Consider the following 26581-nt stretch of genomic DNA (forward strand, 5'->3'; position numbering starts at 1 on the left):
GTCAATCTCTTCCTTGATTTTCTTCTCAAAAGTTTATTGTAAGTGTATGGATGTTGTCGGTGCGGTTTTGTATCATTTTCCAGAGGTATCGTGTGTTGGAAAATACTAGGATCTACCCCTTTAAGATCCTTGTATGACCAAGCAAATACATATCTGTATTGTTTGAGGGTAGCTATCAATAGTTGTTCCTCTTCCTCAGTAAGGTTTGTAGCTATGTAAGCCGATTTTGGTTCTTCTCCTGGTTCTATCAAATCTATCTTCTTTGCGTTTGCAGGTCCAACATTTGATGTTCCCAGTTCTTTCGGCTCTTGCATCCATTGTTCTACCTTAATTCATCGATCCTGGATTGTTCATTTCTTGTAATGAGAGGGTGCGTCAAATTTTTCTAAGTTAGAGTTCCCCTCAGTTTCCATTTATGTAATCCAAACCTCCTTCAATGTTCATTTTCATTTCTGGTATTCGCTCTTGCGTTCTATTTTGGACATTTTTGGTGACTTTTTAGTTTTGTTTTTTGGTTGTTTCTTGTTCTGTTTTTTTTTTACTTTGCCTGAAAACTTATCAATTTCAATGGTTTTTGCGTTATTTTGTTTTGGACACAATCATCCGCTCCCACGAGCATAAGATATTGCGTTTTGGTCATCAACTTTGGTTTTTTTCCCTCAATTTTGATTTGTTGTTTCTTTGTTTGTTTTCTCTGATATCTCTCTTGTCTCAGTGTTTTTTGGTTAGGAAACTCGTAGAAAATTTCTCATCCTCCCTTTTCACAATTTTGTGTTTAGAATCACCCGAGCGTTCATCTTCTGCATCATTTTCTAATTCCTCGCTCCTCAAATCGTGGTATTCAACTTCATCATCACGTGAAAGGTCACATATAGAACCTCGTCCACTGTCTATTTACAGTTGCTTACCAATCCTGTTCCAGTAGTCTCCAAAAGGTTTTAGTTTTTTGGACCACCAAAACCATTAGAAAGGGTCTTATATCATAGCCATCTTTGTCGCAAAAGTATGGTGTTGGTTACCTTATTTACGCATACATCAAGAGTCGCCAATATTTGATCCCATCCAAAGGGTTCAAATAACTCCTCTGAAAATGGTCCCTTTATGTAGTGCTCGTCTTCTACTGCACACTCTACAGTGAAATCCTCCCTCTGAAGACTCCCACATTCTGATGCTCCACACATCCAAACATGAGCATCCTTCACTAGCCAAGCAGGTAATTGCGTTCCGTTGTCCGTAGTTACAACAAAGTCTTCTATCAGAGTTTGGTTTACGTCTCTGTAACTATGATCCTTGGTGTTCACCTTGGTGATAACTTCCTTGTGCCGGAACTAAAGATGGTCATAGCCCCAATCTTGAATCATTTTCAGTTGATGCATAAAAGGGTGCCCCAAAATAACTTCAAAGTTGTTGCCTTTTTCAAAATCTACGACTGCAAAGGTGTGCTCGTATTCTATCCCATATGAGGATACTATCACTTGTTCCAATATCCCCAAGGGTCTTTCCACATACCCATTAGCTGATTGCAATTTCATGCATGTTCTTTTGAGAGTTGGGGTCTTCCCCATGTCTCCTAGATTTCTTTTGTAGCGATGGCTATTCCCGCCCCATTGTCGAGTATTGCAACATTGACCACTCCCTTAAGTTTCAAAGGTAAGGTGGTGTTTCCATTTTCACCTTCACAATAATCACCTACCTTATTTATTGGTACAAGTTCTACTTTTGGTTTTTTCAGGATGGTTTGTTTTCTTGGTTTCTGCCATGAGTTTGTCTATTTACTAGACTTTTATCCCCATCTTCTCCAAGTTTTTGCTCATTTGTCCCCATAGGTAAGGGTTGATCTTCAACAGTTCCGCGAGAGTGATAGTGACCTTGATAGGAGAAGACAATAGATCGTGCAAGCTCTTTGTATCTGTCACCTATGGAATCAAATTCCACTTGGATGGCACAACCTTAATCTTGAATTTAATCTCATATTCCCCTACAAAGGACGGTGAGGTTCTTATGAATGCCGTTTGCTCTCTACTAGGACCTCCATTCTTGTGTCTCCATACAATGACTGAATATCTCCTGGATAAATCTCATGATCCATATTTATTTCAGGAATTGGTGTTGATATCAGAGTGGCACTTCCTTCTTTTCTGTTTTTGATCGTTTCCCATAATGATTGTGGCCATGGTTCGTCTACTTCTAGAATTGGTTGCATCTCCGGAGATCTATCCTCCTCTATTGTGTTTGCGACAATTCCTGTCATACGTGACTCCTCTTTGTGTGTTTCCACAAGTTTTATTTTTTAATCTAGATTATGAGCGCAATTCAGGAGTATTGATCTTTTTTGCATCAATCACAAAATCCTTAAATTTTGTTTTCTTCACCTGTGTTGGTTTCCCTATTTTTCTTGTGTTTTCTTTTCTCAACTCCTGCATTACCAGCTTAGAAGTTTTTGGAACTTCGGGTTGCAGTATGGCTTGAGCAGCTTCAACAAGTCTCCTGTATACTTCCACTCTCCTGGTTTCATCTTTTGGATGCGGGTAGGTCATCACCCTTTGCTCCAAAGTTTGGTTGTTATTGAGCCTTGTAGCATGTCCTTGAAATATTGCGTCTAAGTGCTCATTCACTTTCTCCACCAAGACCAAACCACCTGAGTCAGTCTTTGACTCTTCCGCTTCCCTTGCGTCTTTCTTGCTCATATTTAAGCCGTCCTTTAGTTTGGTTCAGTTCGGTTTCAAAACAATTTTCTCATGTAGCCTCTTCGCCTTCATTTTATCCCGTTTAGATTTCCAAGATTTTCTTTTAGTTTTGATTCATCTGTTCTCCAATTTGGTTTGTTCTGAAGTTTTAGATCATCTGCTATTGGTCAATTTTTTGCAGCTTCTTGAACTTGAGCTCTAGTCACCACTTTTACAAGAATTGTTGGTTCAAACTCTGATCCGCTCGTGCCTGATAATATCCCAATGACAGTAATATTTACTTTTCCAAAAAAGATGCTCTCTCCCACACCCATCGCAAAATCCAAAGATTGTCGTTCGTTGACCTTTAAAGGGGTGTCCCCTCGCCTAATGGGTAACCTCCACATTCATAACACGGGCCTTAAGTTTGACTGATGGTGGTGCTCATGAATTGGTTTCTAGATGTTTGAGCCACATACGAATGTTTAGTAGTTTCCTTGGCACTAGCCCAATATGGCCTTTCTTCTGGAGCGTAAGCTATTCTCTCTCTCTCACACACATGACTTTCAACTGGCTCTTTTTAATACACAATTGGTGGCATCATCGATTGAGTTACAAATGACTCTACAGGCTACGCATAATGCACAATAACTCGATTGTCGTGTGGTAAAATTGGTTGTTACCCCAATATTGGTCGCGGTTTGTCCCCTCCCTGTATCGCATTGTTATGTCCCATATGGTGCCTCGGAGGCGGCGATAATTTTTGCACTGGCAACGGTCCATACGGCCTTTCCCTCACATAGTGACAGTTAAAGAAACACTCGCTAGTGTCATGGTTTGTGTATTTTTGTTCTATGGCACACCACTTCAAAGTTCGTGGAGCATTAACTGCTTGTGGCTACTGCGGTCTCATAATAGGATTTTGCTTCTAGGTCTGACTCATTTTGTGGACCACTTCCTCGACTAACTGTTCCACATTTGTTGTGATTGCAGCAAGAGTACTCTGCTTTGCAGAGATCCCACTAGATGTAGAAGATGCACTGCTAGGATTGGTCTACGTCTTCCCTTACCTTGCCATAAGTCTTGCAATTGCCAACCAAGTATAAGGCTTCCTTGATGACGTGTTCAAACGTGGTATGCACGAAGTTTTGTTTGAGAACGATCAACAGTTGAGGGATTGGTCTGCAGATCAATTGAATTTTCACCGATGTGAAATCTCTCGTGTCCCAAAAGCAATGGCAATAACAATCAGCAAAATCATTTAATTTCTAGCGTAAAATTCAATTAATAGAATAGGCTTCCGTTATGTCAGTCAAATGTCATCTGGTATTATCTTCGATGAAGGAATGTTGATTGATAAGGTCCGCTCTAAAATTGTAATGGCGGTCGCCGAGAAAGCAAAGAATGGATGGCTGAGGGCTTTCGGAGATGGTCTGCAAGGATTGTAGATGATGGGCGAAAAAAAGTGGACATCGAAAGCTGTTGATGATGGCGACCAATTTTTTTATTTTTTATTTTGTTTTTACTGCTTGTATCTGCAGCAATTGGCCAAAGAGAGTGAAGGTGTGAATGGTTAAGGAGTGGCATTAAGGGTTCAAGGGGCAGTCGAATGATGTTGATGATAGGCAGCTTCTTGCGTTCGATGACCAACCAAGGAGTTTGAAGCTTTTTGTGGAAGGATGGGTGGGAACTGCCCCTAGAGGATATTTCTTTTTAACTTGTTGGGTGGGTGGCCGATCGAAGGTAGACCGAAGGTAATTTGTTTTTAGCCACACCTTTTTGAACTAAAAGTGTGTGAACTGTGAAGTCGACACACAGCGAGCAGGGAGGAGGACGACAACGCGAAGAAGGAAGTGGAAGATGGTGACCCAAAGAGAGTGCTTTGGCATGTGAGCATGAAGGCAAAAACTTTCCCAAGGCTAGGGCGCCTAGCTTGATGCAAGTTTTGCAAGGTTCTGTGACGATCAACTGAGTGGATTTTCTGCAACCAGGGCCGGTTCTCGCGGAGTATGGACTGTGGAGTTCCTAAGGGTTTCAATGTGCAGTAGTAGTTGGAAACCTTCGAGCTTCAAAGCCATTAAAATTCTTTGGAGCTTCAAGATATGTGAATCAAGTAGTAGCCATAGTGTTAATCCCGATTGAATAACTTTCTCGCTAGTCAATTTATTAAAAAAATTACCCTTCTTCTTTCTCTTTGTAAGCTAGAATCAGCCTTGCCGAACTTCTTGTTGAAAGCTGCTTCTTTCCTTCTCTCGTCCGTATAGCTTCACATATCCATTAAATTCAGCATTTATCTCAAATAAATGTTGCGCGCATACCCGTTTTTTACTGTTGTTAAGCCAAAATTTGATGGTCGATTGCCAATTAATTGCTTATTAATTCGTGGTTTGCAAATTGGATATTGCTGATTTGAAAATCTTTTGAAAATTTGAATTCCAGTGCCGATTAGCTTGAACCTGATTGCTCTGATACCACTGTTGGGAGAGGGGGAGACCGGTTGCTTGGACTATTCAACAATTCCTCACAGACATCACAATCAACATGTCACCTTCTCTCCCAAATCCAAGTACACACACACCTACACTAGACAACACACACACACACACACACACACACACACACACAAAGAGAATAGATTTGACAAAGACAGAGTGTAAGAGATTATAACAGATGTAGACTTGATTAGAGGGTACACAACATGATTTAGCATAGTTTAAGAGAGAAGAGCAGAGAATCTTGCAAGTGAATGGCCTAAAATCCTAGCCCCAAACTCCACTGGCTCCTCTTCTTGTGGACTTTGGTATTTAATTTAATATTTGAGTTTTGGGTGTCAAAATTAGAGGCCCCTCTTTTACATCTAATCCACTTTAGTGGAGCACATTGTCAGAATTTCATTCTGAGGTCATCTCGGCCACCGTTCGGCTTCGACAAAGGTCTGCGCAAGCCATTTTCGACTACGTGGTCTCGACGGGTGCAGATCCGACTCTGCAAATTTGGGGTTTTCGGCCTACGACTGCAGGTGTTGAGGATATCGACACTCCCAGAGTGTTGATTTGTGGCTGTCTACACATCAAAGGATGGCTCACAGTTCTTGGAGGCGTGTCACATACGACACGGGCGCATCTACACACAGACTGTAGGCGACATCCACTAGTTCATCAGGTAGCTTGTGTTTGCTGCTTGATATTCCAGATTTCATCCTGACATTGCAGGTACTTCCACATGGGATGTATTGTCAGAGATGATGTATGTCTGTTGAGGGTTTGCTGGCTGTGAGTCACACAGCAAACAACCGCCGCAGCGGTTACAGCATACAGTGGGAAATTTGTGGATGTATGACTTTGTGGGAAGTCTATGTACTGTCAGATTTACTGCAGCCTTTGTTCAGGGTCGAGTGAGGTTTTATTGAGCTGGGGGATTCTCGAATGTTGAGATCCTTTCGATGATACAGGTCTTGGAGCGATCCCTCGAGCACCCTTAGATAGGCAGCTGGGATGTATTGACTGTGAGTTAGACAGTTGGGATTGCATCTTTGCTTTACTGCCGTTGAGACATTGTCGCAGTCTATGCTTACAGGAAAGTGACAGGACAGTGAGAGACAGTACAGGTGCAGGACAGGTTTACCCGCAGCTTACAGTGTCAAAGAGACAGTGTTTTTTGGTCTGTTTTTTGAGTACACCAGAGCCATTTTACAAAGGAGACTCTGCCAAAATTTATGCAGAATCTGAAGCTTTCTTGGTTCATTTGACAGGTTGATATTGGTTCAGAGGTCAGTTTACAGGGGAAACTCTGCCGAATTTTTCCCAGGAAAGTAAACCACAGTGAAGCGTAGCTATGGCTGGATCACAGGACACTGCTCTTTACAATATCAAGAAGCTGGATGGAACCAATTTCCCATTGTGGAAGAAGCAGATTTGGCACATGTTGGTACAAAAGAAGCAGATAAAACCTATAAAGCTCAAGGGGATAAAACCAGAAGATATGGACGAAGATGAATGGAGCGAAATGGATGAATTGGCACTTTCTACCATTATGCTGACTTTGGCAGAAAGCGTTTACTTCAATGTAGCAGATGAGATGTCGGCTTATCAAGCATGGTTAAAGCTGAGTGATCTTTATGAGAAGCAGAGTGCAGCTTCACAGGTATACTGGCTTAAGAAGCTTGTTGACTTGAAGATGAAAGAAGGGACACCTATGTCCAATCATCTGAATGAATTCAACACAATCTATAGTCAGTTGTCAGCTCAAGGTGTCAAGTTTGATGAACCTGTTAGAGCTATGTTCCTGTTGATCACATTGCCGAAAAGTTGGGACACTTTTCGCACAACTTTGAGTAATTCTGCACCTCCAGATGGTTTGAACATAGCAGGTGTAGAAGGAAGTCTGCTTACTGAAGAAACCAATACAAAGACAATGGACAAAGGCAAAGGAACAGCCTTAGTTGTCAGGGGAAGGACCAAAGAAAAGTACAAAGGTGGAAAGAGGAATCAGTCTCGTAGCAAGTCCCGCAATGCTAAAGGCAAGAGTGACATAGAATGCTACCATTGTGGCAAGAAGGGTCACATGAAAAGAGACTACAGAGAATGGAAAGCAGAAAAAGGCAAAGAGAAAGCTGAAGACCATGGTGAGAATAACAAGTCCTCAGTGAAGATTCAAGAAATAAATGTGACAAACACTGTTGCAGAGGATGACAGTCTAGTGTCAAGAGACATCTACTTCTTGAAGAATACAATGGACTCAGCTCTTCTTACAGCATCTGATGGAAATGCACTGAGTGACTGGATTATAGACTCAGGGGCATCACTTCATGTGTCTCCAAACAAGGAGTGGTTTACCTCTTATGTGACCACTAAAGATCATGTTTGGCTAGGCAATGGGCAGACATGTGAGATCTTAGGTGTTGGAGATGTTCAATTGAAGTTTCAGAATGGCTCTTCTTTCACGCTGAAGAATGTGAGACATGTTCCCGCAATTACAAAGAGCTTGATCAACACAGGTTTACTTGATGATGTTGGCTACGTCACCATTTTTGGACAGAACATGTGGAAGATATCCAAGGGTTCTATGACAGTAGCACATGGAGTAAACTCTGGAGGACTTTACATGATTTATGTATCAAATGTCTCTAAACATGTAATCAATGTAACCGAGCAACCGAACGTTTCTTTGTGGCATAGCCGGTTAGGACATATGTCCAAGAAGGGAATGGAAATCTTGTCTCGTTCTGGTTATTTGCCTGGCTTTTCATTTCATGATTTTGAATTCTGTGAACATTGTCTGTATGGTAAGCAAACACAGCAGCCACATAAGCATAGAAGCAATAGAAGAGATACACACTTGGCACTTGTTCATAGTGATTTGTGTGGACCTATGCCTAACCTATCTCTAGCGGGAGCTTCTTACTTTATGACATTTATAGATGATTACTCGAGGAAAGTATGGGTTTACTTTCTCAAGCACAAGGATGAAGTGTTTAGTGTTTTCAAAACGTTTGTGACACTTGTGGAGAATCAGAGTGGCAAGAAGCTTAAATGCTTACGCACTGACAATGGTGGAGAGTATGTTTCAAAGGCCTTTCAGGACTTTTGTGAGTTAAAAGGTATAAAACGTGAACTTACTGCTCTTTACAATCCTCCTCAAAATGGTGTTGCTGAGAGGATGAATAGGACCATACAAGAAAAGGTCATAAGTATGTTGTCTAATGCACAGCTGCCAAATGGGTTTTTGGCTGAAGCTATATCAACAGCTGTTCATCTTGTAAATAGATCTCCTAGCAAGGTTTTGCAGAAGGATTCAGTGCCAGAGATGGTATGGTCAGGCAAAATGCCCTCATACAAGCATCTCAAAGTCTTTGGCTGTGAGGCATATACTCACGTTCCAAAGGAATTTAGGAACAAACTTGAGCCAAAGAGTAGAAAGTGCATCTTTCTAGGCTATGGTAATTCTGGTGAGATGGGGTACAGACTTTGGGATCCCGAATCCAGAAAGGTTGTCTGCAGCAATGATGTTCACTTTAATGAATCCAAATATCATTCTAAACCAGAGAGGGTTGAGGAGATTAGAAGAGTTGTCTTCCAAGTAGATGGACCTGCACGTGCAAGACAAAATGTCAGGGCTCAAGAGGAGCAAGGACAAGATAGAGTGGAACCCAGGTTATGGCTGAGCCTGAGCCACCTATTGTGCGCACATCTGGACGTGTCACGCGACCTCCTGATAGGTTTGTTCCATCTATGAATTATGTCATGTTGACTGATTGCGATGAGCCTTCATGTTACAAGGAAGCAGTGCAAATGAAGGACTCCGGGAATTGGCAATTGGCCATGCAGTCAGAGATGACAGCTCTGCATAAAAACCAGACATGAAAGCTAGTTAAATTACCACGGGGCAAAAAGGCTCTACCCTATAAATGGGTTTACAGGTATAAGATCACCGCTCATGATAGTCAGCCAAAGTACAAAGCAAGGCTTGTTGCCAAGGGCTTTAAGCAAGAACAAGGCATTGACTTTGATGAAGTCTTCTCTCCGGTGGTCAAGATGACTACATTGAGATGCTTTCTTGCATTGGTTGCCATATTAGATTTGGTGTTGCACCAAATGGATGTCAAGACAACGTTCTTGCATGGTGATTTAGATGTGGAAATTTACATGCAGCAGCCAGAAGGGTTTGTTGAGAAAGGCAAGGAAGATGGGGTATGCCAGTTGTTAAAGAGTCTTTATGGCTTAAAACAATCACTGAGGGCATGGTACCATAAATTCCACAAGTTTATGCTTTCTCAAGGCTACAAACGTAGTGAGTTCGATCACTGTCTATATACAAAGAAGGCTAAGGATGGTAGTTGGCTGATCCTTATTTTGTATGTGGATGACATGTTGATTGCTGGAAAGCACTTGGAAGAAATTTCAGCTTTGAAGTCAAAGATGGCAAAATCGTTTGACATGAAAGACATGGGTGAGGCAAGTCATATACTTGGTATGCGCATTGAGAGAGGCAGATCAAAGAAGTTGAAATGGTTATCTCAAACAGAGTATATTGACAAGGTTTTTCAACGTTTCAATATGGAGAAGGGAAAGGCACTGAGTGTTCCATTGCCACCATATGTGAAACTTAGCAAACAAGATTGTCCTATGTCTGAGGAAGAACAGGCTGAAATGGATAAGATTCCATATGCGTCTGCAGTGGGTAGTTTGATGTATGCAATGATTGCTACTCGCACAGACATTGCATTTGCAGTGGGAGTAGTAAGTCGATACATGTCAAACCCAGGCAAGAAACATTGGGAGGCAGTGAAAGGAATATTGAGATACCTGAAAGCTACAAAGAGTATGCGTATATGCTATGGGAGTTAGGAGCTAAGTGTAAAGGGTTTTACAGACTCATATTATGCAGGTGACTTAGACAACCGAAGGTCTACGTCAGGCTATGTCTTTACATTGACTGGTGGAGCAGTATCATGGCATTCTAGATTACAAGATTGTGTTACTCAGTCTACTACAGAGGCTGAATATGTTGCAGCATCAGAGGCATGCAAAGAATCAATTTGGCTTAATCGACTAGTAACAGATTTGGGAATCAAAGAAGAGATGCCTGTGTTATATTGTGATAGTCAAAGCGCTATACAATTGGCTCGCAATCCAGTTTATCACTCAAAGACAAAGCATGTGGATGTGAAGTATCATTTCATCAGGGAAATGCTCGAGGATAAGCAACTTCAGCTTGTCAAAGTTCACACCACAGAAAATCCTGCTGATCTACTTACAAAAGGACTTCCCTCAGAGAGCTTTGCGCATTTTCGCAAGCAGTTAGGTGTAGGGTAGTACATCACTTCTCTACATCTCTTGTATATTAGCTTGTATAGTAGCTTCTCTCACACTTAAAGTACCACATTGGACTTTAAGTGGGAGGTTGTTGGGGTATAAAGCCCAATGTGGTCGCCTAGGTAAGTGGGCGAGCCGCCAGTTATGTACACATATTCTTTTGTAAAAACCTAATAAGAACTCACTATGCTCGACACATTACAGTAGAGCAAGTTCACCATATCGTCGTGCTCTTCTTCTCGCACTCTCTCTCGCGTCGCACTTCCACTCGTACTCCTTCACCAAGTAGAAGTCAGATTTTCACTTCTTTGTTAATTTGGATACCAAAAAGTCAAAACCCCCCAACTTTAGTCTATTTCCAAGGTTTTGTGTATTTTTGCCTAATTTCTTGGATTTGATTGAGTTTTTGTGTCAATTTTTCCACCAAAAGTGTATTGTTGGAGCTTTGGAATCACTCTGTACCAATTCCTACCAAAAGTGTTACAGGAGGTCATGGATTGCGATCCATGTTCCTGCACCAATTTGCATGGAACTTTCCAGATTCACTCTCTGTGGTTTGGTTATGACTTTTTTACTCTTCTTTTTGAGTTTTGATCAGCTTTGGAGTTTTGACCATCAACTTTTTCAGTATTTCAGAGTTTTGGTTGTTTCATCTTTCGGAACAAATTTGATGGTGATAGTTTCTACTTACCCTACTCCTAAGTACTAAAATGAATCATGAAAGAAAAAAAGTCGAAATGGTACAATTTGAAGTTGAAACAAAAAACGGTACAACACTTTAAAAGTAATAAGAAAATCAGAGAATGAAATGCTTTTGGCTATCTCACTTACAACCCTCTTACCTCTCGAGAATAGATCTAGCAAGTCCTCGACTGCTAGACTCTACCAAGCACTAAACCTCGCATTTAGTTGGCTGACTACTAAAGTGTAAATGTAGTGGAAATCAAAATCGAAGTTTCTGAGTAAAAGCTATGACTCGGTCACTCACCACCTAAGGATCACTATCCCCAACAATAGTGCCAATGTTAGCGGGTCGTCAACGAGACGGGCGTCTGTAGCATAGCTTTCTGGCACTAACATAATGTAAATACTCGAGGAAACAACTCATATAGGGCACATAGACTCTTCAAAGGTGTTAATCTCGAGAAGTGAACCGACGTAATAACTCTATCTCTAACATATGCAAATATCTTTCTGTCAGTTCTGGCAATTTACCTATGTCCTATGTCACTCCACTCGGTCATCAACGTGTTTCGGCAATTGAAAAGAGTCCAAATGCTAGAAAACTTTACGAGGAGGTCAAGGACTACTCAGGGACACTAACCTACCAGGTTTGGTTGCATTTCAAGGAGGTACCAAAATCACGATCCATCATAATTTAAGTCTTAAAAACTGCAACATAACACATCAGAAAGGTCGCCCTAAGGCCTAGGAACACTCTCCTCTAGTTAGAATGTCAAAAACACTCATTAATGCACTCAAATCAGTAGATTTAGCCTACTAACACATATTCAAAAATCATAGCAAAATCGACAATGAGGATACTTGAATGAAAGAGTATCGAAGAAGGAACACATTACAAGTTTCAAAATTGAAATGTCATTACCAGAGCTCAAGATATGAGGATTACGAGTTGTAGGAAAGAAACCACTCTTAGCCGTACGCTTCAAACTTTTCAAAACTTGATAATGATCATAATGTGTTTTCCCACTTTACAACTTAGGCTTTATACCTAGGGCTCTCTTGGCTAGGGCCGACTATATAGGACTCATAATCGTTATAGACTTTATAACGCAACTTCTGAAAGCTTGTCCATCTTTTAATTAGAGATGATCAAAATAATTACAAGGCTTTCGAAAAAAGATGGGAATACATCAAAATTTTAGGCTCATGGAAGAAGGGATCGACTTGAAGGCAGCCTGTCTAACTTGATTGCCAACAGAGGCTTTTAGAGTAACGTCCAAATGGCCGACCGAACAACCCACACTCCCCTCTACTAACACTAAATCTGTTCTTTTTTATCAATAGAATAAGGAGTCAGTGAGCGATTGCTCACTATTGGACTCCACCCACATTGTGTGTCTCCCACTTCTCCATCGCACGCATTGCATGCACACTCCTTGCTCTCGCACACTCTTCGTGTGTAGAGCAACATGTGCATAAAATCAACATATGATATATATTAGAACCCACCTAAGACCACAAAGTGTTTAGTAGAGAAAAATTTGCATGATTAGAAATCTTGTAAAAAAGAAAAAAATGCTTGCATTATGTTGATTGTAGTAGAAATAGAGTCTAATCAAGGTTGGAGCGAGTTATTTCAAGTAAACAAAAAACTGAGCGAAAAAATTATATTTCTTAAGCAAAGTTTGAAGTGGAGGGGATCAAAAACTTGAGTTATCTATATGTGGATAAAAAGAAAGAGTAATCAAACACTAGTTTATATTAAGCCTATATCTATTCTTTAGTACACATTTATGTTATAAAAAAATGAGAATGTAATTATGAAACTTATAAGAATCACAAGGTGAAAAGGCAAGAAGGCCTGCTAAGGTAAGGCAGGAATGAGATTTATGGAAAGTAAGTTTAAATGAGTGCCTACAATCACATGAAATTTTTGTTGCGTTCTATATAATATTATATTATCCATTATACATATAATCACACATAATTTATATATTAGGAAAGGCCCCACTTAAATAATAAGGTGAAAGATGGACATTGCACATTATGATTTGAAAACAAAATTTAAAAGAAGAAATAAGTTAAAAATATACATTATATTATTTATTATACATACACAAGCTAGATTCACAAGAGCCTGCAACAAAAACCTCGCACTATTTCTTCAACCTCTCCCTTCATTCACAAGGGATAGAGTCAGCTCTATCAAATTTGTTCTGCAAAACTTTGACGTCCAATGAGCTCTAGTGTAGTGGTAGTGTTGTTGAGCACATAGCCGTTGGATTCAGTTCAATTAGACCGATCCATGTTTCGTTTTGAAAAGTGAAGAGTGACAACCTCTATGGTGGAGGCACGGTCCTTTTTTAATGTCTTTCGTCAGCTCTTGTCAACCCGACCATAATCATAGATGGTTTATATATTAGAAAAGGCTCCACTTAAATAATAAGGTGAAAGGTATACATTACACATTATCATTGAAAAACAAAATAAATTGAAAAAAAAGAATAAAAACAATTAAATAAACAAATACATTAAAAAACTAAAACAAAGGAATATATCAATACCTTCACAATAAAAGATAGATTTAATAAACATAGAGAATAATAAAACAATTTAACAATTTAATGGAATGAATCTTTGTTAAGTTTTTAAAAGGACTCTTGACAAATGAGAATATTAAAATAAAAATTGAATCAATACTTCACATCATGGATCAAATTCCTTTGAATACTCTTTAATACTTTGTTCTCTAAAGCCTTTTTCAGCATGCCACAAAAAGTGAAAGCAGCTTTGGGAAAGAGATTTAAAAGGAAATTATTTCTTTCTCTTCAACTTTCAAGGGACACATGTCAAGCAATTAGAATTGAACGACGTTCACCCATATGGATACTAAGGCCTTTAGCAGGCCAAAAATGTACAGCTCATATATTTACAATCACAAAATTGAAAATATAAACATGAAGGCCACCATACCATGAAATATAAAAATTGCAAGATCAACCTAATTACAAAGGTAGCCACTACAAAGCATGGTATTGCCTTTAACAAGTGAAAGGGTCATGGTGGCTTTCTAAAACAATAAGTAGGTGATAAAATCATTAGGTTGAGTTCGATTAGAAATTTAGTGTTCGGGAAAGGAATGCCTCAGCATAGCCTTGAGCCCTCTGAAATTCGAGACTAGCTGGTTGCAAACCATGGAAAGGGAAGAAAAATCGGTAAAATCTGTGAGAAAATAGTTCAACAATCATGTAAATTTTAAAATTTTGCTAGTATTTCTAGTTTACTTCTTTATGAGGAGGACACTCTGCCAAACGGTCACTTAATAAAGGGATTTTCTCAAATATTAACTAAAACTAAGTTATAGAATGCAAGAAAAGTCAAGCCTCACAAACAATTGCTTAATAAAAGGGATTTTCTTAAATATTAACTAAAACTAAGTTATAGAATGCAAGAAAAGTCAAGCCATGTGAGGCTGTGAAATGAAATGTGAAATAAAAAGAACTCATCAATATGTGTGTGTGTGTGAATATAAATATGTGTGTGTATGTATCTATAGAACTTACTAGAATTATGCAAGTTGAAGCTTCACTTTAACATTCTAAAACAATTGAATGCAAGAAAAGTCAAGACATGTCCGATGTGAAATGAAAGGTGAAATAAAAAGATCCATTTACTATTTTATAATTGAAATAACATTTAAAGTAAGTCTCAATTATCACTGAAAACATTGAAAGTATGCCTAACCCAACTCCCCTCTAAAGCTTCTTTTAGAAAGCCAAAAAGGTTGTAACAAGATTGAAACACGAGCAGTTATAGATGCAAGTAAAGAGATGTCCATATAATAACATGGAAGCCATCTCTATGCCTTGCTTGCAGGGCAAGTAAATACTGCATATAAGTCAATTTGCTATGCACACACACCTTGCAAGATGGAAGTTTGCTACGAGCAGAAACTCAACACTTGAGCTTGAGACAAAGATCTTGCACTTCCATCTCCACAAAGTACACCCAGAAGGTTTGATTCCTCTACCAAGCAACCCCCCACAATTCTCAGCCTATTGTAACGACCACCATTTGGGAGGTCGTTTTGTATAAATGCAAAACATGGAAAATTGTGAACTATATGAGGGATTTAATGGTTTTGTATTGCACTATTGCGTCCACAACAACCAAAAAGTTTAAAAGCGACCATCCATACGGGCCATTCTAACATTAGAGAGGGAGAAAAAGGCAAATTATCGACCCAAAAACCACTTGACACGGTGCGTGCCACCATGGAAACAACTATTGATTTGGGTTAATATTTTCTTTTTTCTCCCTCTCCCAAATCAATAGGGGTTAATAACCCCCTAAATCAATAGTCATTTGCTTGGTGACATGGATCGTTTTGGAGGGTTTTTGGGTTGATATTTTTCTTTTTTAATCCCTCTCTGGGTATGAATGCATAAACAACCCCACCAACATGCTTATGTGGCATTATCTCCCAAATGCCTTACAAGTCTTTACGGTGTCCTAAAAATTGTGGCGGGGTGTTTTGTAAAGGTGCCTTATGAATCGTTCATGATGTTGTACATATGCTCATGTATCTTTTCTATGTCTTCTTCAAGATCCTTAGCTTGACCTTCTATTTCCCACGAGTTATGCCGTAATTAGTGACCATACACACATCATCTTCACGCCTATCATGATTTTTGTGTTGACAACCTTTATGTGAAACCATTAACCAATTGAATGTTTTACGATCATCTATCATATTAAAAACATGTGGTATTGTTGAGATGTCGATGTCTGTGTTTTTCTTTTATTAACATAGTCCTGATTGTCCTCTATTTATTGAGAATTGAATTGGTTTGTTTTGAGCCGTTTAGGCAACATACTGCCTTGACTTTCTACAAAATAGGATTTTTATAAGACATTTTGAGGAATTTGTGTCTACTTGTTGAAATGAACACACACAACACATCTACATGACTGACCATAAGTTTTGTGCTTCTTTTGGTATGGCGTTCCCTTTCGTAGAACCTTGAGTGCAAGCGTTAGTCATGACAATGCTATATAATAATATAAAATATAGGAAAGTATGGTGTTGTTGGTATGTTTATGTCTGCATTTTGCTTTTTATTTACATAGTATTAATGTCCTTTCTTTGATATCAATTGAATGGATTTGTTTCAACAATATTTCATCTTTGCCTTTTAAGTGATCTTGGTGTAAGATAAGGTAGCTAAAGTCAACGTTAAATGATAGGAATACATTGGTGGGACTTGCTCGAAAGAGCTCGCTCACTTTATGAAACTCTTGTGGAAATGGAGGCCCAAATGAGTATGAAATAATTTTCTTTGAAAAAATTGAGCTCTATGAGCTCAGCTGAGGGATATGTTGCCCTATGAACGTTCATCACCAAATAACTCCTCAAAGTGAATAGGGAGGATGTTGGTATGTTTTCCAAGATCCCAAAGCATGCTTTGATACCAATTGTTGGAGATAGAGTTGTAGAATTGCACACAAAGATGGAGACGAAGAAGTAGCTCATGACACACAACACAAGAAGTGCTCTTAGTGAGTATGCTAATACATAGATGAAGGTTGCTTAAAATTGATGGGCACATATACAACTCAAGGGATAAAAACCTCCTAGCAAGGGAGAAAAGTGCCGCGATGGTTGTGAATGCGCTCACACACATCACTACCACATTGCTAATAGACTCACTACCTTCTCATCATCAAGTTAAAAACCATGATTGAAATAGTGAGAAGCTAATTAGCTGGTATTTTCTTAAAAATAAATTACCTATGACATGTCAAAATGATAAATGGCATCTTACCTATGAAAGCGAAAAGAAGCTAACTAGCTTGTATTTCCTTAAAAATAAGTTACCTATGACATGTCAAAATGATAATGGCATCTTACCTATACTAGTCTCCCACACTCATAATAGAGGCTAGAAGACCAAACCCTTGTTTTGGGGGGGGGCACCTTTAAGAACCCCCCTATATAACGTGCATTTTCAAGGTACTTAAAAAAACCTTCTGTTACAATGTTGACATGAATAGATTGACCCCTCTTTTTTAATGAATTAACTATTTTTTTCCAAAAAGGGTAAAAAACCCCCTCTTGTTATTGTATCTCTGTTGAATTGCTTAAATTTTAAAAAATAAAAAACCTCTCCTACTAAACTTAGGTGGTATATTAACATGATTATACAGTGGACCCCCTGAGACCAAACCTCTCCACATCTTAACTGATGACGTCAACATTGCTAGCAACTTATTGTACCAGTACACTTAAGTGTGTTTCTTCATGCTATATAGCACTCACCATGTATTGTAAATTGGAGTAAAAGTAAATTCAAAGCAAGGTTAGTAAATATAGGGTGGATGATTAGCTACCATGCCAAGGTCATCTACAATCGAGGCCTCCCCTTAGACCCGCTGCACATTGTTACGGCTATTCATAGAGAAGAGCCTCACTTTTGATCCACTAGTAGACTTTTCAATCAACCTACAAAAACATTCTGTGCCACAAGCATTGCTATGGTAAGAGACAACATAAGATTCATAATATGCCATTGGGTCCATCAAAGCACCTCGTATTCAAATTTCACAGAGTGGAACATGGGAAAAAGAACTTCCTCCACCACTAGTTCATAAGGGTTGAGTAGGAGTTGTAGTATAAGGCCATTGCTTTGGCATTGTAAATCATTACCACGTTGGCTAGGTGAAACAAGTTTGCTCCAATGGAGAGGCTTGGAAAGATTAAGGTTAGTGTGGATCCGACTACCTCTTTATCAACTTAGCATATGCCTTCATTGGAATGCAACCTTAGATAAGCCACAAGGTGCCTTTGTTATGTCCTCTCCTAAATTTACAATTTGTGCCAAATTTACCAATTCTATTGGAATTGACAAAGTGCAACGAATGGCCCTAATGCTCTCATTTGTTGATCCCATCCTCATGTGGCCCTTGTGATTTAGGAGGGGGGAGAGGAGCTACGTTCAAAGGTTTTGCAGAGATAGACAAAAAAGGACTTGGAACAACAACAAAATCACCATTTATTCATGGCTCGTTGCGTATTACATTCCTAGTCTTGGTAGCAAGGCGTAAACCAATCAGGAGTAAAGGGCATCGGATCATCGGCATGTCCAAACCTTGGCATCGACTTGGTGATGGTGGGCATGCATTTGAGCGTGTACAATTACACACTACCGAGAGGGTGCTCTGCACAACTAGAAATTGAAGCACGAATCTGAGTGGAGTTCGCTAGTGCTGCAGGCGCTGATTGGTTTTTGCAGCTTCTGCCATATTTGGGCAACCTAGAGGTGCCATCCAAAACCCTCGTAGCTTTGGGCGTGTGTTGTCTTCTAGGTAGGATATGACATCGACCTCTAGATGGCAGTGTGTTAGGTGAGGTAGCACCCAATTTGACGATTGGCTTGGCCAGTGGAGCCGACCGGGTAGTGTGTAATCAGCCTGACTCCTGAGCACGGAATTAGCAGCAGTTTACAGCCCAAAAAGTGTCATAGAGTAGCTGAGGCCTGAATTTCGAAACGGCAATTTTTTTTTTTTTTTTGCACGCGGTCCTTTTTGAACGGGAAAGGCTCCTGTCGCCATCGAAACAAGCACTACTTCCAAGTTCTCTCCTCTCAGTCCTCTGTCCAAGGCTTTACTTTCCTGGCTCGCCCTTCTCCTCCTCCTCCTCCTCCTCCTCCTCCATAGCCTCATCTACATGACAGAAGAAGGACTTCTCGTGTCCTGCTGGGGTCCTCCATCCGCTCTCGCAACGCGCAAAAGAAAGCCTTCGGGTACACATAAACTCGGAGCGGACTCAAAGCTCCATTCCTCCTGCAAAAAGCTCACATTTCGCTGGAGCTGAGGTCTTTATCAGGCAAGCAAAGCTCCATGTTCGACGGATGATCACGGTCATGGTAAAATTCTATGCTGTTTAATTGTACCTTTTGCTTGCACGCTCTCTCTCTCTCTCTCTCTCTCGATTATCAGCTTATTGTATCTAGCATTTTAGGAGTAAAGAACAGGTTTTATAAACTTTAGAGAATTTTCTAATTGCCTCTGTGAAGGCGTTGGTAGTTTCTGCTTTGTGCAATACTGCCCAATACGCTCACGATGACCAATCTCCACATCTTTTTCTTCATACAGGTTAATTGCCTTTGTGAGGAGTCCCACACCATGAGCTATCACGCTTCGTACTTGCATACTGAAATTGGCAGCTTCAAAGCAGTTTCTTGACATGCGTGCTCGAAGGGCAGACTACACAACATCTGTCCCGCTGAATGACATCCCTTACAGCTGTCTGGACTTAGATGAGCATCCAACAGCAGCAGGAACTAGGCCACCAACATTAAGACCTTCCATTGCAGTAGCTGAAAGCAGGAACCCTTATCTTGACAAAAGTTGGACAGCGAATTCCAAGGTTTCAGCATTAAGCAATCTTGCCAGCAGAAATTTGTGCCCAGAGAGAAAACCCCTTCTCGTGCCTGGAAATATTGTTTCTCCTATTTTGAAAAAGGAGCAAAATTCTCATTTCGACTGGAAATCTTGCGCTGGATTGGATAGGTTTGTTTCTAGTGACAAATATGATAGCAAATGTGGAGGGACGTTTGTTGCTGCTCATCCACCAGATCGCTTGCCGATTCGTGCAACAGGAGATTATGGGAAACCTCAGTGTTTTGAACAGAACGTAAAGGCAACAGATGGAAGTTTCTCTCTTCTGCAGAGGCAGTCTAGTGGCAGTAGCTTTGCAGACAGCCTGTTTTCCAGTGATATTCCATTGTCAACACGATCGCCTACCATCTCGCTTAGTGGTGGTGACTCAGGCCTACTGGGCACTTACTTAGATGATGTCTGGAGGCAGGATGAAGCTGCAGGCGCCATGCAAGCATGCTCTTGGGCTCAGCAAACCGAGCAAAGTTACAACTTGCAGCTGGCACTTGCTCTTCGGCTTGTCGCAGAGGCAGGACTCTCTGAAGAACCTCTTGTATTACCTTGCTTTTCAACAGAAAACAGGCAGGTCGTTTGTTCCACTGGCACCGATTCTGTTCAAGCAACAGCCTTCCGCTTTTGGGTGAGGATAAGGTTTTCATTATTTGCTATGGGTGTGGGAACTGATAAGTCTTTGTGCTTTTGTGCTGAAAATGCATGTTTAAATGGTATCTTTCCTTGCACAAAAGCATGAGAACTTACCTACAGGAATAACTGCATTGGGTTTTGCTGTATATGACTTTTGAGTGTAGATTAACCATATTGACTGCTCCACGAAAATATACACAGGTTAATGGTGGGCTAACTTATGCTGATAGATTAGATGATGGATTTTATCACATTTGGGGGATGCATCCACATGTTTGGGCTTTATGCAATCATCCTGCCGAAGGTGATGGTCGTATACCAACGCTGAACTCTCTAAAAAGGGTGAACCCTGTTCAGAATGCTATGGAAGTAGTGGTAGTGGACAAACATGGAGATTCTCGTTTATGTGATATGGAGAGTCAGGCCTTTAACCTTGCCTGTAAGGCAGCTGGTTCCAAGGAGCTTGCTGAACTATTGGGAAAACTTGTCTCGCAAAATATGGGGTGGGTATGCACTGCTTTATTTGCTTTCGTACTTATATTTTTCAAATGTCCAGAATTTTGCAAGATAGTATGTGCTGCTTCTTATACTCAATATATTCTTGCAATAAGGGGCACTGCTCCTGCAGAGCAGGAACTGATTTCCAAATGGCAAATGAGTAGTCTGGCACTTAAAGAGTGTCTTAACAGTGTAGTGCTTCCGATTGGTAGCATTTCTGTGGGGCTTTGCCGACATCGATCTCTGTTATTTAAGGTGAGCTTTATCGGATATCTTTGTGTTCTGGTGCTGTGTTTGTCAATTTATCTAACAGTACTGATTGAGAACGCTATTGTATAGAGTTTGTTTTAATCATGGAAGAAGATATCAAATGGAAAAAGTTATAATTAATGCTACTTGGGTGAAAAATACAATCACGTTAAGTTAGCGATACTACATAATTAATTAAAACATGCAATAATGAAGGCTTGCAATTATTGATGTGCATGTACTTTGTCAGCCTCATTCTAGTATGCATGTACAGAGACATCTAATTTCAACAAGTTTTGTATGGTAATTCCTTGTAAGGCCACAATCACAGTACAAGATATAGCACGTTTATTCATTAAGCACTGGTATTCCCTTTGTGGTTTTCTAAAGTCGACTGTATCAAATAGGGAGGCCAAGTTTACATCACATTTTTGGCAAGCACTCTTTTGAAAATTTTGGCACTAATTTGAATTTTTCTTCTGCATTTTATCCACAGTCCGGTGGTCAAACCGAGATCTACAATCTTAGCCTTCGATGTCTTGAAGTTATATGTGCATGATCAACAATCTCATTGGAAGCATTATCTCTCACTAGTTCAAGCAATTTTGAATGACTCCTATTCTAGTGCCATTGGTGGAACTCCGTATGAGGCAGCATTTTGCTGTCCATTCCAGTTTTTGTTTTTGTTGACTAGATCGATCAATTAGGAGCCAGTCCTTGGACGAGATTACTGAGAGTGTGAAGCTTCGGCTAAGCAAGGCTCATGAATCTTATTCACGACATGCTAATAAGCATCGTCAGGATGCTATTATCAAGGAAGGGTATTGGGTCTATCTTAGAATCATGAAGCAACATCTCAAGTAAGTAGGAAAGAAGTGTTCAAAGTAATCTTTTAGGATGTATGGTACATTTCTAGTTTTTAAAAAGATTAATAATGTGTCTGTGAAATTGCGGTTGCCTAATTCATGGTCAATGCACAACGTTTTCCATGTTTCTTGGTTGAAGTTGTTTCAGGGAGATCCTCCAAAGGACATTTGTGAAAAGGACGAACCTGAGATCATAGACAAAGCGGAAGTCATGGAGCCGGAGCAGATTTTGTTGCATCGTTTTCGCCATGGCTCAAAAAAGCAAGCACAACAATACTTTTTTAAGTTCAAGGATCGAGGCATCCACGAGGCAGTGTGGGTCGACGAAAATTTCTTCACAGATTATCGTGAGTTGTTGGCAGACTACAAGGAAGCCATTCAGCTCGATACCATTACCTCACCTTGAAAAGGGGGTGATGTCAGGTCCACATCTAACTCTATGTGTATGTGGACAAGCTAATTTCTATTTCCAGGGTTTAGGACAGCTTAGGAAGTGTTCTGGCACCCTTGTGAGCTTGTACGTAGGACGTGCATGTCCAGACACTTTAGAGTAGTTGCATGCCCTTTGATTGCACATGAGCACAACTGGTGTCTACTAGGTGTAGGCATTGGGGAGTGTTCCCATACAGTTGCATTAGAATTTAGTACCAAGCCTAGGTAATAGTTGCATGTGAACCACCGATTATTAGTAGTTTTCCAACTTATTATTAAGTGACATTTGAGCATCAACTTATAGAATCGTGGGACTCGGTATGGCACTGCTCGATCCAACTTTAATGTGATACATAAGTTACCTTAGGAGATCACCTCCAAGGCAAGTCAAGACCTGCAGGACCCGTACCAAGTCACCAGCGTTTCAGTACCGTCAGCACCCAAAAGAACCAGCCAGCATTTCCAACCTGAATCGCCAGCGTTTCTTTCCTTCAGATGTCAGTGTTTTCTGCCACCAGTAGGCACCGTTCTCAGCCTCAAAGCGCCAACATTTTCAGCCTCATCTCTCAGCGTTTTTTGCCCTCAACAGCCAATGTTTTTCCAGCTTTCCGTCCATTGCCTACAATGGTAGCAGAACCAGTCTGTGCTTTCAGCCCATAACCAGCGTTTGCCAATATTTAGCCTTAGTCTCAAAGTCTCAAACATTTATCGTAAGTACCTGTCAAACATCTCAACATTTAGGACCTTTGTAACAACATTTGTGCAATTTGAAGCAAATACCTCTCTAGCGATAGAGAGGGGGCTCCTTGGAGGGGGATTTGAGAACCCATTTGGTGCTAGTCTTCTCTCTCTCTCTCTCTCTCTCTCTCTCTCTCACGCACACAACCTTCACTCACAGTATCATACTCTTTTCTCTCTAGTCTATTGCACATCTCTCATGAAGTAAAAGGAACTCTCTCATTAATAAAAAGGAACTTTGAGTACGCACTGAGCATGCATCCTGAGCATACACCATCAATCACTTCAACTGCACATTACAAGTCTAGCTCTCTCAACGTCTTCTTGGAAGTGTCAAAGAAGGATGCATGATGGCATGTTGTCCTAGAATTGAAATCTCCGAGTAGGATGACATCTCCATCTCTCAGGAACTCCCGAATATCCTCATCTAGTATCATGTATGGTCATTGGATTGTATATTGATGAGATTTTTGACTATATTGAAATTGCAAGGAATAGAGGGGCACAATCGTCAAGTACATAGATATCTCTATTGCTTATGCTGATGATATTGTGCTTATTTCAGACTCTCCATGGGGTATGCCGAGACATCTAGATGCATTACATGCACATCACAGTGGGCTCTCCATCAACCAAGAGGTGATGGTATTTAATACTAAAGCACAATGGGTCAGGAGATCAACACCTATTTTTTAATTTGGACAAGAGATAGTGGAGTATGTAGACTCCTATACATATCTTGATGTTGTATTGAGTGGACCTCCTTTCTCCATGAGAGGTGTTGCATAGGCGAGATCGACAAGGGGATATGTAGCATTAGGAGGACTAGAGAGGATATGTTCACATGTGCAGTTTCAGGAGCCATGCACTAAGTTGCGGCTATTTCACACTTTGGTTATTTCTACCATGGTTTATGGAGTGCATATATGGGAGCCTAGCTTGGATCATCATAGTAGATTAGGGCGCACATATGACAAATGGAGATCCATGGAGAGACCACTTGTATCCATGATCTCTAGGTTGATTCAGGCGAAAGCCTCACTTCCACATGAGAGTATGAGAGCTGAGATGAGTGCACCACCAACTAATAAACTATGGAGGACATTGAGGCCATACTGTTGAGACCCGTAAGAGAGTTCATGAGATGATCACCATTGTATACTTTCTCCATTGTGCACCTCATTAGCACTCATGTGATTGTACCCCTTCGTGTATGTTTTGAGATGATGTATTTTGTGATGCTGCTACTACTGCTACCTACCCACTCTATGTACCCTCATTTATTTTTTGTTTTATTTTTATGTTCCCTCGACATTGTACTAGTTACACATGGATGTAAGCTTTTGGTTGCATAGGCCCCTCGGCCAGGATTTGCAAGTTGGCTCCGTTCTTCAGGGCTTTGACATGTCAACAGTTTGTGACATGTAGCCTGCCTGAAATCAAAATGTGGTCCTATAGGTCTTCATCAGTGATGAGTTCACCTGACACCACCTTCCCCTATGCAAAGACAGTTGCACGGATTCTGTGCAAGGAGAAGGCAAGCATGATTATCAACATTACCATCAGAATCTATTAGGGGAATTTTCCAGTGCATTAAACCTATTTTCCCTATTTTTGACATTTTTTCACTTATTTATTAAGTGACTTTGTTAGGAACTAGGTAAGGCAATTTTGCTAAGATAATATAAAAGCAAACCAAAGTTAGCACTTTCTGGCAGAAGAGGCATCAGGAGCGCTTGCTCATAGACAACTTCTCAGCAGGATCCCAAGTTTCTCTAGCGTTTTTGCATCACACTAGAAGAGTCACGTTTTTGGACAAGAACCCAGATCAGCCAGCGTTTTTGCATCTGTATCAGCTTGGCGACAGCAAAGGACAGATCAACACTAGCGTTAGTGGTTTGCACCGGCAGATCCACAAAGTGTTTGCAGCAGGACCCATTTTCAGTCCTAGCGTTTTTGGTTTGCATATCAACCCCCAACGTTTTTGCAGATCTTCGCGACAGAATCAGCCCTAGACTCAGCGTTTTCAGTTTTCAGCAGTTCCCGCAGTAGAACCCCCAAACCTTGCAAATCTCACCTTCCCGCAACAAATCTTCACTACACGGTCACATCCCGCGAAGTTTACAGTTTCAGCCCAGAAAACGCAGATTTCAGCATCTGCGTTTTCAACGCGTTGTCATCGTACTGTCGTCATCGACATCGTCACCGACATAGAGTCGGAATTCAGCAGATAAAGATTTGCAGATTTCAACCATTAGCGTTTTCAGATTTCAGCCCGTCTCGTCGTCGACCTCATCATTGGCAAGTCCAAGCATTGTAGAGATTTGTGTAATCATAAGTAGACCGCTCTCGCCATAGAGAGTGGGGCCTTCGGAGGAGGGTTTGTGTAGCGCGGATAATGTGTCGTGCTCTCTATAGTGGGTGGTCCTCAGTGCAACGTGCGTGACAATCTCACTCAAACAGACTGAAAAGAAAGGAAACAATAGACATTGACAGAGCTCACAAAGAGACAACAGCAGAACAGAACATATGGCTTGACTATCTCAAAGAACATGTACAGACTCTGGCGTGGCAGCACACTCAGCTCCAACCCAGGACTCACAGGTACAATGGGGGTGTCGAGGCTCAGATGTGTAGGGATGGTGAAGACGTGCTCTGTGTATAGACTCACTGCTCTCGACGACGATGCTAGACCAAAGGTGAAGAAGATGATAACGATCACCAACCGCTACTACTCATATGTACCACCATGAAGAGCCACCAACGGCTCATAAATGTCAGCCATGTGGTGACCTGGCCACGAGGTCCACTAGACCACCGTCGGTACCCTGCCACGTGTCACTCCCTAGGCCAGAGGGTCCAGAGGGTCCGCCTAGTGTGAACCAGCCTAGACCAACTGTACTAACTGTGTCCTGTGAAAGTGACATTGTAGTAGGCTACAGGTTGCCCGCCACAAGACCGCTCACCGTCTCGGTGAGAGGAATACTGAAAAAACTGTGAAAGAAAACCACTAGGTGCTGCATCCGTACATTTCTTGAAGCAGGTGCTAGGCCAAACCATGACCTTACATGCCTCAAAAGTGGAGTAAAACACTATCCTGCTTGCAACGCCTTAAGCCTTTGAATAGGCAAGAACCATAGTCCAAGAATCCCAACTGGAACAAGATGAGGCTCCACCACAGCAAAGTGATATGCTCACTAGGTAGCTAGGTAGGGGTGAGGGAGGGGGAGGAGAGACTAGGTAGGGGCGAGGGGTGGTTGGGGGGCTAGATAGGGGCGAGGGCAGAGAGAGGGTGGGTAGGGGCGAGTAGGGGGAGGGTAGGGGCGAGAGTGTGTGAGGGGGTGGGTAGGGGCGAGGGGAAGGGAGAGGGTGGGTAGGGGCGAGGGGGAGGGTAGGGGCGAGAGGGAGTGAGGGGGTGGGTAGGGGCGAGGGGAAGGTGAGGGGTTGGGCAAGGGAGGGTAGGGGCGAGGGGGAGGGACTAGGGCGAGGGGGAGAGGGGAAAGGAAGGGAGAGGGTGGGTAGGGGCGAGAGGGGGTGGGTAGGGGCGAGG

The 26581-nt window shown here is 41.2% G+C and overlaps 1 protein-coding gene across 5 annotated transcripts in view; it reads left to right on the plus strand.

Moving 5' to 3' along the window:
* The first annotated feature begins 18765 nt into the window (after positions 1–18765).
* The window catches only part of LOC147465256 (serine/threonine-protein kinase CTR1-like), a 66373-nt gene continuing 58557 nt past the window's right edge, over positions 18766–26581 (plus strand). Inside the window, exons 1-4 of one of the 5 annotated variants that reach the window (XM_086519151.1) lie at positions 18769–19089; positions 19319–20243; positions 20450–20751; positions 20860–21001. In XM_086519151.1, coding sequence (XP_086375277.1) covers positions 19410–20243; positions 20450–20751; positions 20860–21001 — 1278 coding nt within the window. In that variant the 5' untranslated portion in view covers positions 18769–19089; positions 19319–19409. Of the gene's footprint in view, positions 19090–19318; positions 20244–20449; positions 20752–20859; positions 21002–26581 lie in introns of those variants that run through there. The other 4 variants (XR_015189025.1, XM_086519141.1, XM_086519156.1 and 1 more) reach the window with 4 other exon arrangements.

The sequence above is a fragment of the Adiantum capillus-veneris genome, chromosome 1 (genome assembly GCF_014529385.1).
Source record: "Adiantum capillus-veneris isolate H3 chromosome 1, ASM1452938v2, whole genome shotgun sequence".
NCBI classification, from domain to species: Eukaryota; Viridiplantae; Streptophyta; class Polypodiopsida; order Polypodiales; family Pteridaceae; genus Adiantum; species Adiantum capillus-veneris.